General features: G+C 40.1%; 1 protein-coding gene across 3 annotated transcripts in view; it reads right to left on the bottom strand.

Annotated features, from left to right (window-relative positions):
* Nucleotides 1-622: 622 nt before the first annotated feature.
* LOC116714596 (alpha-1,3-mannosyl-glycoprotein 4-beta-N-acetylglucosaminyltransferase B) overlaps nucleotides 623-15,118 on the bottom strand; it is a 776,799-nt gene continuing 762,303 nt past the window's right edge. For 2 of the 3 annotated variants that reach the window (XM_032555272.1, XM_032555271.1), the window contains exons 9-15: nucleotides 14,578-14,708; nucleotides 14,349-14,456; nucleotides 11,067-11,260; nucleotides 5,656-5,734; nucleotides 5,401-5,488; nucleotides 3,810-3,922; nucleotides 623-2,811 (exon numbers count right to left, since the gene is read on the bottom strand). In XM_032555272.1, coding sequence (XP_032411163.1) covers nucleotides 2,788-2,811; nucleotides 3,810-3,922; nucleotides 5,401-5,488; nucleotides 5,656-5,734; nucleotides 11,067-11,260; nucleotides 14,349-14,456; nucleotides 14,578-14,708 — 737 coding nt within the window. In that variant the 3' untranslated portion in view covers nucleotides 623-2,787. The remainder of the gene's footprint in view (nucleotides 2,812-3,809; nucleotides 3,923-5,400; nucleotides 5,489-5,655; nucleotides 5,735-11,066; nucleotides 11,261-14,348; nucleotides 14,457-14,577; nucleotides 14,709-15,118) is intronic. The other variant, XR_004338082.1, reaches the window with a different exon arrangement.

Below are 15,118 nucleotides of genomic sequence, written 5' to 3'. Positions count from 1 at the left end.
TCACATAAATTCCCCTCAGATATGGGCTGTCACTGGTAAATACACTGTCAAAAATAACAGCAGTAATTTGGGTTATTTAGCCTGTTTTAAGAGGAAAAAGTCATTTTCACTGTGAAAATATTACTTTTTCTTATTACTTATATTTATATAAATGTAAGTTTCAAACTAAATATTTAGCTAGCTAGATAAATATCTATCTTCAAACTAGCTAAATGTCTAATTTGAAGCAAAATTTTTAGCTTACACAAAATATTTTGCTGACTGTTTTTATTTCGACACCTAAAATACTAATATTAGCTTAACTGCTATTAGGATTCTGTCACTGAATGCTAAGTTTACCCTTTATATCAAAATGAGCTGAAATGCTGATGTTAGCTTACCTGCTACCAGGGTATAAGGTACTGCGGCAGAATGCTAAGTTTAGTTTTCATGTCAAAATGAGCTAAAATGCTACTAGCTTAACTGCTACCAGGGTACTTTCCTACATCTTTGCAGTCTGATGAAGCCCATGTTAGCAGAGCGTTGAGCAAAAACTGATGACCTATCAGCGGTCATTTTGGATTTGTTTAAGGTCAACGTGTGAAAATGTGCTGCACTGTAAAAAAAGACAAAGAGGCTGAAATGATTTAATTTTCTCTCTTTATTACAATCCACAGATTGGATAGAAGTTTAAGCTCATTTAAATAGTTTATCTAAAGGGTACAAAAGACACAAACAAGATGACAGCAATGCAATCCAGTGCATCCAAGAGGAAACGAAATAAAACTCAAGTTATGTTCAGTGAGTCTGGACAGAGAGACCGGAGCTCCGTCTGAGCGGAGGAAAAGTCCAGATAAATCGTTCCCTGAGGTCATTTTCCTGGTTTTCTTCACTGAAACGATCCAACGGATCTGATGGGAAAAAATCCCCAAACTGACTGGATCTCCTTTCTTGTTTCACCAAACCAGCTTGTTTTTAGCTTTTCTGAAAAACCTGACTGAAAACTTTGTTACTCAGGAGCTCAAACTAGAAAAATTATTGTGAAAATCTTTATGTAACCCTTTTCTGCAGCAGTTTGTGAAACCCGTCCAATCCGACGCGGTGAGTCCGAAGGGTTTGATCGTAAAAAGCTTCGAAATAAAAGCACAACGTCACGGCAGGAGGTTTTGAGCAGCAGATTTAACGTTTCAGCAAAATCTTTCACATGCGGATACAAGAACCAAACATGGCACAAATGTTCCCAAAAAAAAAAGCGTTAGTCTCTGAAACACTCAAGATGGCCGCTATGGTTGTCAAGGAAAATATATTGTGGCCCTAAGTTTGCCAAAATGTAATGCCTTTGGTATCAAATCATAAATAACCCATAGAAATCATAATTATAGGTAAGTTTTTGATTTTTCAAGATGGCTGCCATTGTCATGGAAAATACATTTTTAGTTTTGCACAAAAATCTCCAATTAGGTGAATCTCTATGGTGTCAAATTAAAGCCTAAATATTTTCAACCATACAAATTATTTATATTTTCTTGATCTTGTGTTTCCTTTTCCTGATGGATATTTTTTTAAATGGCCGCCATGATTTTAATGGACAATATATGTTTGCACTAAAGTTGGCAGGAATTATTAGCCACCGCTAACCAGTTAAGCTATGTATGGTTCACCAGCCGCTAACTAAAGAAGAATATTTGCTACGCTAACACTAAACTGCTCAATACGTTTAAAAAACTAGTGAAGCTAACGCTAACCGTTAAGTGGTCCGTCGCTCGCTAACAGCAAAATCCTCAGTTTCTGATTCTGCTGCTTTTTATCACTTTGAAGTTTTATGGAGACACAAAGTTCCTCCAACTCGTGGAAATGAGGAACATTTTATGCCAAATATTAGTTTTAAAAAAAAAGGCAACCATGTTGAAAAATGGCCGTCATCCATATAGAACACTGGACCGGAGTGGTTAGCATGCTAATGTTGATGCTTGTATCCACAGTTGAAACATTTCTGACGTCCTGCTGTGATGGAGGATGGCTGCAGATCCGGTGTGACGTGGCGTAGAAAAACTTCTTGGCATTTTTTATCAGAAGAGAAAATCTGCTGTTCCTCCACATCTAATATCCAAACTAAAGGGAGTAAAATATGGTCGGGAAGAGCGACCTGCGTTTCAGGACTATTTACATCAGAAGGCACCTACAGCTGATGTGAAGGAACGACAGAACGGGAACCATTTATCCAAACTTCCTCTGCTCCGAGCCCGCAGGCTAGTCCCTCTCTGGAAGACAGCGTCTGGATGGAAAACAGTCTCTCTACAGAAAACAGAAAGTTTCCAGGCGGCGCAGTAAACAGGGGGCGCTGTGGCGAGAAGGCCTCAGGTCGAACTCCAAACGCCTTCAGCAGTTTCAGCAGGACGGACGCTACATGGACGCAGTCTGCTCTGTCCTCGTTAAGGCAACTCGTTAACCGACGGAGGGAGGACCCGCAGCGGCTGACACACACTCACACGCGCCCGTGAGTGTGTCTGAAGGTGGAGTGTGGCGGCAGGAAGGGGCGTGTCTGCAGACAGGAAGTGTGTCGAAGCAGCAGATCGATCATCGGAAGCGGCTCGGCGCTCCGACTTCCAGTGTTTTCACATTTATCTTACCGTATGTACACATAAATACAGAACTCTGGATGTCCGCGTTGCCGTGGACACCAGCCAGCGCCGCCTGTCCGAGGGTTTTCAGTCTCTGAGCTGAACGGCTCAGCGGCGGCGATTCCCAGCCACACGGGGGCGCTGTTCTGCGCTCAGGTGGGCTCAGGTGAGCTGAGGAGGCGGAGCTTCACTCCGCTTTCTTTATGAAGATCTGGAGGAAACGGACAGAATGAGGAACAATTACAAAATAAAACAAAACCCAGCATCACTCTTCAAAATAAAGCTTCACTTAAGATAAAATATGGGCTCTTATTTTGTAAGAATGCTGGTACTTCTTCCCCTCCTCCCCAAATCAAACATGACTGATGTCTGTCAGCTGTGCTAACTCTGAGCAGCTAATTGGATTTGGTTCAGCCAGGTGAGTTCAGAGTGACTGAAACACTTCGGCTGTTGAACGTCATAAAACGCCTAAAATTAAATATAGACATAAAAATATTGAGTTCTCAGTCTTGATTTCAGAATTTATTGAAAAGATAAAAGTTTACAGGCTTTTTGAAGAAGTTTGATTTCTATTTCTAAAAAATATGAACTATTATGTTTCCTTGAACAAGTTAACGTCTATGGCAACATAAAAAAATGTTTGTTACATTTTTCCACAAAATAAATGTCAGATAATGAGATTTTACCTCCTCAGTTCTGTTTTCAGCTCCTTTACCAACTTTTTAGTGTGATTCTACTGAGCAAATTTACTTTCTAAATGTTAAATAGCAAAATTATCCCATGAATGGAAACGCAGTGAAGGTCGTTTTAACCTGCTGAAGAAACACTGACTGTCAGTGACCTCAATGAAAACACCCAAGTCCCTCCTGAAGAAGGTCAAAACCAGGAACCTGAAGGTCAAAACCAGAAACCTGAAGGTCAAAACCAGGAACCTGAAGGTCAAAACCAGGAACCTGAAGGTCAAAACCAGAAACCTGAAGGTCAAAACCAGGAACCTGAAGGTCAAAACCAGGAACCTGAAGGTCAAAACCAGAAACCTGAAGGTCAAAACCAGGAACCTGAAGGTCAAAACCAGGAACCTGAAGGTCAAAACCAGAAACCTGAAGGTCAAAACCAGGAACCTGAAGGTCAAAACCAGGAACCTGAAGGTCAAAACCAGGAACCTGAAGGTCAAAACCAGGAACCTGAAGGTCAGCAGCGCCGCCTCACCTCGCTGAGGATCACCCAGACAGGTGAGTCCGTCATCACGGTGAGGCGCATGGCCTCCAGGGGCCCAAAGGTCGGGTCGACCTCTCCCTCTGCGATCCCGTTCTGGAAGGATCCTGGAGACAGAAGAAGCAGCGTTAGCAAAGGAACTGGAGAAGCAAAATCATCTGCAGCAGGTTCACCATCACAACTACACTTGGAATTAGCAAAATCAGCAACATTTTACACTCAAAAACCTTTTTACTGCTAAATCACTGAATAAATAAAAATCAGGAATATTTATAGATTTAATCTGATATTTATAGATTTTAATCTGGTCTTCAACCATCAGATTGGAGCAAAGTGTTATTCTATCCATTTAGTTTCCTTAGAAATGTGGACGCTAACATTAGTGTTAGCTGTTATATGTTAGCATTCAGATGCTATTTTAGCCTAGCTTAGCTTCTTATAGGCTAACTGCTTTTAGCACAACTTGCAAATATCAGCAGTCTTTTCCAGCGTCCAATCAGATCGTTTGAAGCAGAAATTAACCGGAGAAGCCGCTTCCATCGCTGTGCGTTGGATTTATGGTCGTACCAGAAACAAATGAAAGGTTCCACGTTGGAACTCCAGTCTGTAGAAACTATGAATCAGTGAACGTTTCTGAATCAGTGAACGTTTCTGAATCATTACCCTCGTAAAATAAAAGTCTTCAAGTCCAGATGGAGCCAAACTCCGTCTTCCTGCTCAGACTGAAAGGTCGATGCAGTGCATTGTGGGATTAATAGTTCTGGTAGTAGTCTCCTGATCAGCAGAACCGGGCTGGTACCGACCGACCCGGTTCTGAAGGATTTGTCTGTTTGGCTCAGGTTGTGCTGAATAAACCCTGAGAAGCCGAACCTCTCGATGTTTTATCTGCGGTGAGCGGCTGAGGTATTTAAGAGCTGCAGCTTCCAGCGCAGATTATCGAGGTTATCACAGATTACCAGGAGCTGCTCCTGTAATCCCAGCTGGATTTCTGTTCAGGATCCGTTTCAGCTGCTTTCACCACAGTGCAGCGATAATCCGCCGGGATTATCGCTGCACTGTGATGCTTTCAGGTACAGCCGTAATCCCTGTAAACAGCAGCGTTTGTTCCTGTTCAGCAGATTATTCAGCCTGCAGTGGCTGGATGTCAGCTGGATGCTCAGAGGTCCCTGGTGACGCCGACCCGACCCGGTCTGATCCGTCCTGATCCGGTCCGGACAGAAAACTGAAGGAAGTATTGAAGCGGTTCATTAAGTAATTTGAACATAAAATATTTTCTCTGACTCTGATTTGCTCAAACGGCGACACTTCAACCTGCCAGGAGGTTTTGCTACTTATTTAAACGAGAAGATATTTTGGTTTTAATGAGACGAAGATAAATCTCTTACACAGAAACATTTGCGTTTAGAAGAAGCTAACTGGCTAGCTTCTTCATCCTCTCAATTTCTCTTTGAACCAGAAACTTCCCGATCCTGGAGTTTTTTCTGTTCATTTGCTCCAGGCAGCCATCTTCTGCAAACAGTCTTGCGGTGCAAACTCAGAACCGCTCTTACTCAGAACTGTAGCACAACCGGGACTGAAGGCTCACCGATCCGGATGAATCCGTCCTCGGTCCGGTGGTACTTCGGCTTCTTCTCCCTCCCGTCCGTCAGCGCCTCCTTCTCAGCCTGAATATTCTGGGAAACACAAAAACAAGCAGAAATTATTTTATTCAGATCCAGGTCCATGTTTTGGTCCAAACCTCGTTTTTCTTTGGGTCTCATGTTTCTAAACTCCAAGGTTTCATCTGACATTTCAGATTTCAGAGGAATGAATCTGATCTGGTTTGACTTTCTGGACTCACATCAAACGGCAGAACCTCCACTGACGTGTTGAACAGTTTGTCTCCTGGATGCTCGATGTTTCCGCTCCGGAAGAAGAACCTAAAAACAACAGAAAGCTTTAACTCCAGACAGGGAGCCGGGTTGACAGGAGACAGGAAAGTTCACTACGCGGTCGGCTACGGGGTGGCGGAAGAGGCACGATCAGACTGTGAATGGTTGGAAGGATGTCAGAGGGAAATGTATCAGGTAGTGATTTTGCGGAAATGGAAGAGGGTGCTGATGATGTGGATAATGAAGGACCTTGGCATATTCAAAAAGCTAAGCATAAACGGAAAAAAACAAGACAACATGTAGAATCATCTGTTTCCGAGGCTGAAGGAGAAACTGTTACGATGTCAGAATTTAAAATAGTTCTGAAGTTTGTCAAAGAGGGTGTGTCCTTTGGTAAGTGGAATCCAATTAAGCTGACAATAGAAATCAATTCACTGGTTGGAAAGGTGAAATTTGTTAAAATATTAAGAGATGGATCGTTATTGATTATCTGTAATGATATAAAACAAAAAGAAAGGGCGCTGAATATAAAAAGAATCCTTGGTGAGAATGTGAGAGGAAGACTTTTGGATGACAAGAAGTATGTACGCGGAGTCATTTCGGGGATTCCACCTGATGTACCAGCTGATGAGATCAAGTCTAATGTTTCAGGAGGGAAAGTGGTGGAAGCCAAACGATTGAAAAGAAATAAAAATGGAGAGAGGAGTGATAGTTTTTCTATCATGTTAAAATTTGAAGAGAACAGTTTACCAGGTAAAGTGTTTGTGGGATATATGAGTTATGATGTCCGACCATTTATTCCTCCGCCGCTGCGGTGCTTTAAATGCCAGAAATTTGGACATATCGCGGCAGTGTGTAGGGGGAAACAGAAATGTGGGAGATGTGCTGGGGATCATGAGTATGGGAAATGTGAGAAAGGGGCTCCGCTGAAATGTTGTAATTGTGGAGGTGAGCATAGTTCAGGATTTAGGGGATGCATAGCTAGTAAAAGAGCTGAGGAAGTTCAGAAAATCAGAGTCACTACTGGCATTACTTATGCGGAAGCAACGAAAAAAGTTCCTGTTCAATCAATATTATACCCAAAGAAAGTGACTGGAGGAGGAAAAGAAGGATCTAATTGTTCAGAATGCTCTAAGATTAAAGGTGAGACTTTACTCATGACAAAGGAGGATTTTGTATTGTTCATGGTAGAAGTTGTTAACTGCACTGCTCAAACACAAAGGAAAACGGAAAAAATTCAAATAATAGTGAAGGCAGCTCAAAAGTATCTTGATTGTAAAAATGTTAATTGGGAATCAATAAAGAAAAAATTAAATGAGACACAATCTTCTCAACCTCAATCATGCAGTGGCGGCCCCTCTTTGTTATGTTAATTATTTTCCAGTGGAATGCAAGAAGTCTTATTAGTAATGGTCTAGAGTTTAAGAAATATATTTCAGATTTGACAGTTAAACCTCACCTGATTTGCATTCAAGAAACCTGGCTTAAGCCTCATCTGGATTTCAAAATTTCTGGGTATACATCAATTAGGAATGATAGAAAAGAAAGACAAGGAGGGGGAGTAGCAACTTTTGTATTAGATAGTTTAAGATATAAAGTGGAATCAATAGGGGAAAATTATGAATCAATAGTTATTAAGATTTGGATAGAAAATGATCAAATGTCGGTGATAAATTTTTATAATGCAAACAAGAAATTGTCCATTCAGAATCTCAATGAAGTAAATGATCAAAACGTAGGTAAGACTGTATGGTGTGGTGATTTCAATTCTCATAGTATTTTATGGGGGAGTCTTAATACAGATGTAAATGGATTGACTGTTGAAGAATTTCTTGAGTTACATTCTCTGGTTTGCCTTAATGATGGCAGCACAACTAGATATGATTGTTGTAGGAATTTAAAGAGTGTTTTAGACCTAACATTGGTTTCAAATACATTAGCTGGAATTACTTCTTGGGAGGTGATTGATTCTCCAATGGGCAGTGATCATTTTCCTATTCTAGTTTCAGTTGGTTCTGAAGTGATAAAAGAAGAGGAAGGACAGATTCCAAGATGGAAGTTACGTAATGCTAATTGGGAGTTATTTAAAAATTTAGTTGATAGTCAATTTAATAATTTGGATGAGAATTTGTTTTGTGATGTGGAGATATGTTATTCAAAGATTAAGTCTGTCATTATTAATGCAGCTGAAAGGTCAATTCCTAAATCAAAGGGAAGAGGAAATAAAAAGTCTACTCCATGGTGGAATGAGCAATGTAGTATTGCTATAAGGGGAAGAAATAAAGCTTTTAAATTGGTAAGACGATGTCATACCTTTGAAGCACTAATTCAATATAAGAAAGCACAAGCTATAGTTAGGAAGACTGTTAGAGAAGCTAAGAAGGCTTGTTGGAGGCAATACTGTAATTCCATTGGAAGAGAGACCAAACTGTCAGAGGTATGGAGAGTTATTAAGAAAATGAATGGTGTTAAAAAGAGTTTTTCTTTACCGGTTTTAGAATTAAATGGGAAAATAGCGGTTAGTAATACAGAAAAGGCTGAATTATTAGCAGTAACGTTAATTAAGGTGAATAGTTCAGAAAATTTATCTGCAGAAATGAAAAGTAATAAATTAGAATTATTGGACGGAAATCCAGAAGTTACTACTAGGAGAGAAGTCTCAAACCAGGATTTAGATATGCCTTTTCTATGTATGAGTTAGAAAAAGTTATTAATAATGCTAAGCAATCAACTCCGGGGAAGGATGGAGTGTGTTATGTAATGCTCAAACATTTTAAATATTCATCTCTTACTGTTATATTAAAATTGTTTAATCTGATTTGGATGACTGGGAGAATTCCGGTAGAATGGAAACAGTCAGTTATAATTCCCATCTTAAAACCTGGTAAAAATGCAACAGACCCATCAAATTATAGACCTATAGCTCTTACATCTCAATTAGGGAAAATAATGGAGAAGATTGTTACTGATAGGCTTTCTTATTTTATTGAGAGTAAAAATAAATTTAGTCCATTCCAGAGTGGTTTTCGTAAAGGGAGAAATACGATGGATGCAGTTCTGTGTCTAGAATCAGAAGTAAGAAAAGCTCAAGCGAATAAAGAGTTAGTGATAGCTGTGTTCTTTGACATTGAGAAGGCATATGATATGTTATGGAAAGAAGGATTATTGATTAAATTAGGGAAACTGGGTATAGGAGGTAAGATTTATAATTGGATTTTGGATTTTTTGTTTGGTAGAGAAATAGAAGTTCGGGTAGGGGTGAATTTCTCTTCTAGACATGCTGTAGAGAATGGTACCCCCCAAGGTAGTGTGTGTAGCCCAATTCTCTTTAATATTATGATTAATGACATTTTTGATGAGATAGATAGTAGTATAGGCAAATCTTTATTTGCAGATGATGGTGCTCTATGGATTCGGGGACATAATCTGGTTTATTTACAGAAAAAGATGCAGGCTGCCATCTTGAAAGTGGAAGGTTGGGCTAATAAATGGGGTTTTAGGATGTCAATCGCAAAGACTCAAGTAATTTGCTTTTATAGAAGACATAAGGAAGTTAAGTTGAATCTTTATAAACATAAACTTGAACAAGTGAAAACAGTGAAGTTTTTAGGTGTCATCTTTGATGAAAGCTTAACTTGGAAACATCAAATAGAATTAGTTCAAAATAAATGTAAAAAGGTGAATAATTTGTTAAGATGTCTCTCAGGACAGGAATGGGGAGCTTCAAGAAGTGCACTGTTGGGAGTTTATCAGGCGCTCATGAGATCTATTATGGATTATGGGGGTATAGCATATATGGCAGCTGCTGACAGTCATTTGAGAAAACTTGATAGTGAGCAAACACAAGCATTGAGGATTTGTTGTGGAGCTTTCAGAACATCGTCTTTAGCTGCTTTACAAGTAGAAACTGGTGAGCTTCCTTTAAGATTAAGAAGGTTGAAATTAATGTACATGTACTGGGTGAACCTACAAGGACATAAGTGTGATCATCCAACTAAGATGGTGCTGAAGGAATGTTGGGAACATCATAAATTAAATTGTAATAGTTTTGGATGGATTGGGGAAATAAAGGCAAAACAGCTTGGTTTAACTATGCTCCAGTATAGTGCTACAGTTCCTCAATCTGAAATTCCTCCATGGTTATTTATAACTCCAGAAGTTGATCTTCAATTAAATGAAATTCTAAAAAAGGGAAAGACTCCAGAATGGGTTGTAGTTGATAGATATTTTGAAAGGTATAAAGACAACATAATTATATATACAGATGGATCTAAAGATCCACATAGTGGTAGAACTGGGGCAGCAGTGAATATCCCACACCATAAAGTCTTGATTAAGAGGAGAACAGCTGACCATTTAGCTGTTTTTACAGTTGAATTATCAGCCATCATATTGGCCTTAGAATGGTTGCTTGGTAATGATAATAGGGAAGTAAGTACATTTATCATAGCATCAGATAGTCAAGCAGCATTATTAAGTATTAAATCTGGTAAATCTAGCAGATTAGATTTGATATTAAGAATATATCAATTATTAGTTTATCTTCATAACAATAAATGCTTGGTTAAATTTGTCTGGATTCCGGCTCATGTAGGTATAGAAGGAAATGAGGAAGTAGATATTCTAGCTAAGCAGGCCTTGAAATCAGATATTGTTCATCTGAATATTCCTTTGAGTAAAAATGAGGGCAAATCTATTATTCAAAAAGAAATTATTAAGATTTGGCAGGAGCTATGGGATAACCATGATAATGGGAGACAACTATATACAATTCAAAAGAGTGTGGGAGATAGTAATTATATGAGTGGAAGGCGGAAAAAGGAAGTAGTTATGTCTCGACTTAGAATTGGACATTCTGGACTTAATAGTTCGCTCTTTAAAATAGGAAAGCATGGGAATGGGGCTTGTAATTATTGCAATCAGGTGGAAACAGTGGAGCATGTCTTGTTAGAATGTGATAAATACTCAGAGGAACGCCAGATTTTAAAGTCGTTACTAAGTAGAAAGAATATAGGAATGTCTATGATTAGTCTATTGGATAATAAATCAAGTTATGTTAGGAATCTCTTATTTAGGTTTTTAATTAACACTGGGTTAATGAGTCGTATTTAGGATATGAACAAATATGTATGTGTATGCCAGTGCATGTTCATGCATTAATTCAGGTAATAATGAGTGTGTTAGGATGCGAATTTGCACATCCTACACATCATTGAGGTGGATTTAATTCCCTCTGAGATCTCTGATGACCACACTCCAGTCTGGTAGGTGGCGGTAAATGCACCTTAAGTTGGATGCCAGCCGCCAATAAAAAGCAAAAGAAGAAGAAGAAGAAGAACTCCAGACAGGAAGTCCCTCCCCCGCGCCGCGCCGTACGGACCTCTCGATGCGGACGGGAGTGAAGAAGCGGATCCTGATGAAGTCGCCAGCCACGGGCGTGAAGGCCCAGAAGAAGTCCTCTCCGGCGTAGGCCTTCTCCAGGGTGAAGTGCTGGTAGGTCTTCAGGCTGGTGGTCACCTCCGCCTGCGGGTTGGCGTGACCCTTATGCAGCGTCTGCTTCCCAAAGTCCTTGTCCTGGAGAAGAAGCAGGACGATAAAAACGATCGCATTCATTCCCCTCTGAGGAAAAACGACGCTTAAACAGGAAACTCTCCCAGCTGTGGATGCTACCACCAACATCAGCTTTAGCATGTTCTCTTCTCAGCCACTGGATGACAGACATTTTTCAAGATGGCTGCCGTTTTTGAGTCTTTTAAACCAGCTATTGAAATAAAATGTTCCCCATTTTGGGTGAACTTCATGTCACATCATGTTTTTCATTTGGTCATCACATTTACGCAACTTTAACGTGATAAAATGCAACAGAATCAGAATCTGAGGACTTTGCTCTTAGCAAGTCTCAGACCAGGAAGGAGAAGAGAGACGAGCGTCTTAATGGTTAGCATTAGCTTCTGATAACTTTTTGTGTCTAGTGGTTTAACGTTAGCATTTGCAAATATTTTTAAGCTTAGCAGTTTAGCGTTCACAAATGTTTTGTGTTTTTTGAGTTAGCATTAGCTTCTGCTAATTCTTTAATGCGCCGTTCACTAAGTGTTTTGCTGTTTAGCGATACATATGCTAACGCTAAACACTTAGTGAGTTAGCAATTTAGTGAAGCTAACTTTTTGGTTAGCTGTGCCCACCACTGGTAATAGCCACTGTAATCTAAAGCCAGGGTTTCCCCCAGTGCATTATAAGCCTGGCAGCCGCCATGCTTTACTAGCCCCCCGCCAGGCTAAGCATTGCTTGTTTTTGTTTTCAGGAAAATAATAATTAAAAAAGAAAAATTGCTTAATTTTTTTCTTCTTTAAGCCAGATTGAAAGCGTCTCTGTTGCTCTGAGCATTTCACTGGCAGAGCAAATTTATTCCTAATAGATATGCTTATAGTTTATGTATTTAAAGCCGGCAGAGCGGACCAACCACTCCACTGCAGCCTCAGCGCTTTGCCGCGATCTGTCTAAAGTTTACCTCAGCAGGATCACACTCCTCCTTTCACACAGCTAAACTGGACGCAGGCTGACCTGTATGGATATTTACATCAACCCCCTGTGAGGAATCATGTTTCTTTGGCGAACTCCACATCAAGGTCAGAGTCTAAAACCCGCCGTGTTAGCTCTGGTTGTGCAGCTCTATGTGAACCACAGGAATAACTTGTAGTCGCTTTCAGAGGAACGTTGAGGAGCGGTGAGAATGATTTATATTTGTGAACAAAGAATGATGTGGCGTTTACATCTCAACAAGCTGCCCAGCGTGTGGCGCTGTTTTCCCTGTGAAGTTCATGTCTGTGTTCCCGGTTGGCCGGAGCGTTAGCGGTTAACGAACCAGCGCTAACCTCATCATGCAGGTTCAGCCGCTGAGGAGCGTTGGCGCTGGTTTTATATTATTTTATGATTATTTTTAGTATTATTTTTCCGGTAACACGATGCTCCAAACCATACCAAATGTTTTGTCCACTTAGTCAGCCAGAGTTAATGCGTGCGGCTGTGTGGAGATCTGAGAATCTCGTCCCTTAAAACTCCAGCAACCAAAACAGTTTCTGTGACTCTTATTAAAACTCAACAGACAGAAATGTTAGAGCTACTAAAGCCACATTAGCAGCATTAAATTAAATCTCCGTTTCTTGCTCATCATCAGTGCAGCAGATTGAACTCATCCTGCAGGGCCGGTCCAAGGCTGCATGAGGCCTGGGGCAGAATCTGACCTAGGGGCCCCTCTTGCTGCTAAAACCCATCAGCACCTCTAACAGCTTCTGGGTTGGATTTAATCTGGGAGAGAGAGAGTAGATTAACTGGCCAACCTGAAGTCAATCAGTTATAATTACAGTTTATTAATTTGTATTTGTGAACAAACAGCTCAAAGTCAAAGATTAAACTCACAGAATCAGATTGTTGCTATGGTAACAAAACAATCCAACTATGAAGATTGTTCTTTGAACTTTTACAAAGTAAACTTGCCAGCTTCTTAAAATCTTACATATAAATGTTAATTTAAAATCTTTTAATTTATGTTGAAACCATTAAATCAAATTTAGCAGCATTGATCATCAAATGTTACATTTATATATCTGTGTTAAAATATTAGCATTTATGGCCCCTGTTAGTTCAAACATATATTCTCAATTTAACCAGGGCGGCCATTTTGAAAAATCTAAATATTATCAGTAAGTATAATTTCTATGGGTCTAATTATGTACATTTTTACACCTAAAGTATTTATCTGTGATAAATATTGATAAAGTTGGTGCAAAAATACCCAGAATTTAGAATTTTTTAGTGGCTAACGGTTGATTTTCAACAAAGCTAGCTTCTGAGCCGAGTTACAATGTATCTGCATGTGAAATATTAATTTATCTGCTGCACAAAAAGGATTAATGAATTTATTAGAATAATTTTTAATACAGCTGGAATGAGAAACATTGAAAGTTGTACCTAAACAGAAACTTTATGGTTGGTAAAATCCTGTTTCAGCCTAATTTCTATTAGATTGTATTGGAGTGGCTTCATGGTGGTTCAGGTTTCACACCATTCAGACGTAAACCTGGACAAAAAGCCGCAGCTTCCCGACCAGAGCAGCCTCCGGAGAAACGCTCCGCTCTGGACTCTCATGTTTTCTCTTTGGGTTTCTTTTCCAGATGATTTTCCCATAAAGCTGCAGAGTTACGACTCATTCATGAATGGATGAAAGAGTTCATCCATTCATCAGCGAGGACAATCAATGTCCAATCGTTCGGCTCCGACCGCAGCCGCCGCGTTAACACTGTTTGGCTCCAACACAGAACCTCAACAGAACCGCGATTGATCGTCCAGCAAACTTTGTTATTTTGTGGAAACGTTATGAATCGCTCCAGCAGTTGATTCATATGAACAAATTATTTATTTTCTCATTTATTTTTATTTTTGCTGTGAGAAAAGTAATCAACCCTCTGAACACAGGAACTCGTCGTCCATCAGCTGTTTCTGAGGCGTTTTAGCAACACATTCAGGCTTCTCCAGTTGAATTAGGTCCAGACTTGGACTAGGCCACTCCACATCCGTCAGTCTGTCTGCTGCAGAAGAGACAGCTGAAGGTCGCAGCAGGAAATGATCCTGATTCCAGATTTCTGTGCGCAGGAAGAGACAGTACCTTCAGCTTCTGGATCTTCCCGGCCAGAGACGAGTGAGTGCCGACGTGCTGGAAGAGCGACGGCTTGAATCGGATCCTCAGGTTGGCTTTCTGCCGGTCGCAGTGTTTCTGACGGAGACAACAGGCAACATGGCTGATCCCGGCACAAACGTCTTCAGGGTTTCTATTCATTCTTGGAAAATGATCGATTCAAGAAGAAAAGGAGAGAAAGCGGCGGCTTTGGACTCACTGCGTCCTTCTCCGGGTTGCACACTTTGACCCACATGATGTGGTCGAGCAGCCAGTCGATGGGCTTGTCCTTATAGAACATCAGCATGAACTCCACGATGAGCGACAGATCCAGAGACTTGAACATTTTACCTGCATGGAGACAGAAACACCTGAACTGAGAGACAATCAGCTGCCACTAAAAACAACAAAGTTACTTAACACATCTGCAGCAGAAATGTAATGTTTCTGCATAGTTAGCGTTAGCTCAAACTACAGCGCACTGTGCATTACTTTACACCAACTTTGTCTCCATTTTGTTTCTATAATGGGACAAATTTTTACCTTGTGGAGGATAAAACTGAAAATCTCAATAATTATTTCTGAACTTTAGCATGTTAGCTAACATTAGCTTAGCATGCTAATGTCACTAAGTCTGAAAATCACAATATTTAAACATAGATAAGGGAAATAGATTCTACGGAGGCCCTAAAGGGACACTGAGTGAAAAAATAATAAACTTTTTCATGTGGACCAGATACTGGGAATGAAAAAGTTAATTT

Source organism: Xiphophorus hellerii, chromosome 23 (assembly GCF_003331165.1).
Source record: "Xiphophorus hellerii strain 12219 chromosome 23, Xiphophorus_hellerii-4.1, whole genome shotgun sequence".
NCBI lineage: Eukaryota > Metazoa > Chordata > Actinopteri > Cyprinodontiformes > Poeciliidae > Xiphophorus > Xiphophorus hellerii.
The sequence above is the reverse complement of the archived record's forward strand: the minus strand, read 5'-3'. Positions and strand labels throughout refer to the sequence as shown.